A 1,831-nucleotide genomic window follows, 5' to 3' on the forward strand; every position below is an offset into this window, starting at 1 on the left:
AAAAAAGGAAAACACTAACAAACAGATAGAAGGGTCACAAACATATCATCTATAGTATCTTTGAATTTTATCTGAGCATTTCATGAAAGTATAAATGGAAACTATGCATAAGGATAAGTATATTGTGCACTAAAACATTTTGTATTGTGTATCACCATGGAGTGCCTAAGGATAGGGAACCTAAGGAGAAGCCAGTGTCAGTAGTGGGGTGGGAGGAGTTGTGTGCTTGTGTGTGTGTACATATGTGTGTGTATGTGCATACACACATGCCAGAGTTTTGTCATGTTCGGGGAAGAAAACACTCATATGCAATAAGCAAAAGCAAAAAACAAAACTTATTAAACATAGAGCCAGAATGGAGACTTCAAGTGACTACAGTGTAATGCATAGTAAACCCACACTGCCTGACATATATTAGCACTTTAAGAAGGAACAATGTGTCAAGCAAATGTATCAAACAGAGAATTCTTGTGAGTCAAAGGACATCTTTGCTCCTCATGAAATGACAGACCCATAGGAGTTGAAAGTAATCCTTTACATAGCATGCATTTAAAGTGTAAAAAGATTTTAAAATCATAATAAGAAAAATCTGATTATGATAGATATAATACTGTTAAAACAATCTGTAACAAAATGTCTCTGAATGTCACACTCAGGTCTGTCAGAAATAAGAAATCACCAATGAGGAACAATACAGTAACAACATTCATTCTACTGGGACTGACAGAAAACCAACAACTGCAGGTTCCGATTTTTATCTTTCTCTTTCTCACCTACATGCTGAGCATAACTGGAAACATGACTATCATCTCCCTCATCTTAGTGGATTCTCACCTTAAAACAGCCATGTACTATTTCCTACAAAATTTCGCTTTCTTGGAGATCTCTTTCACTTCTGCTTGTATTCCCAGATACTTGTATAACATTGCAACAGGGGATAGGATGATTACTTATAATGCCTGTGCCAGCCAAGTATTTTTTACTGATCTTTTTGGTGTAACCGAATTTTTTCTCCTGGCCGCCATGTCCTATGACCGCTATGTGGCCATCTGCAAACCCCTGCATTATGTGACCATTATGAGTAACACAGTCTGCAGAAGACTTGTCTTTTGTTGTTGCGTAGCTGGTCTGTTTATTATAATCCCCCCACTTAGCCTAGGCCTAAATCTGGAATTTTGTGATTCTAATACCATTGATCATTTTATCTGTGATGCATCTCCTCTCTTGAAGATCTCTTGTTCAAATACTTGGTTCATGGAACAGACTGTTATCATCTGTGCAGTGCTGACCCTCATTATGACACTTATGTGTGTAGTTCTGTCCTACATTTATATCATCAAGACAATTTTAGGATTCTCTTCTGCCCAGCAAAAGAAAAAAGCCTTTTCCACCTGTTCTTCCCACATAATTGTGGTTTCCATCACCTATGGCAGCTGCATCTTCATCTATATCAAACCCTCTGCAAAGGAAGAAGTGGCCATTAACAAGGGTGTGACAGTCCTCACTACTTCCATCGCCCCCATGCTGAACCCCTTCATTTACACACTGAGAAACAAGCAAGTCAGACAAGCCTTCAGTGACTCAATCAAAAGAATCAGAATTTTTTCCAAGAAATAAGGGACTGTGAAGTCCAATAAACATATATAGTGAACTTCCCAAATTCCTTAGTCAGGTTAACTTTTTCAAAACACTCTCGTTCATCCTGATCTAGTGACATCTTCCCCACAAACCTCTTCTAAGATCACATCCTTCCATAACAGCCATGTGAAAATGGCTTTTGAAAATTAAAATACTGACTTCATTTTCAAATTAGAAATGCCAAAAAATAAAA

The 1,831-nt window shown here is 37.6% G+C and overlaps 1 protein-coding gene across 1 annotated transcript; it reads left to right on the forward strand.

The window, feature by feature from the left end:
* The first annotated feature begins 681 nt into the window (after positions 1-681).
* LOC105816290 (olfactory receptor 6C2-like) lies at positions 682-1,617 on the forward strand. Its single transcript, XM_012651666.1, has one exon. It carries the CDS (start codon positions 682-684, stop codon positions 1,615-1,617), a length of 936 nt encoding a protein of 311 aa, XP_012507120.1.
* Positions 1,618-1,831: the final 214 nt, after the last annotated feature.

Source organism: Propithecus coquereli, unplaced genomic scaffold (genome assembly GCF_000956105.1).
Source record: "Propithecus coquereli isolate 6110/MARCELLA unplaced genomic scaffold, Pcoq_1.0 Scaffold111, whole genome shotgun sequence".
NCBI lineage: Eukaryota > Metazoa > Chordata > Mammalia > Primates > Indriidae > Propithecus > Propithecus coquereli.

Bases quoted from the DNA above. Each gene is read 5' to 3' on its own strand.
- LOC105816290 (XM_012651666.1), top strand. From the start codon at position 682: ATGAGGAACAATACAGTAACAACATTCATTCTACTGGGACTGACAGAA.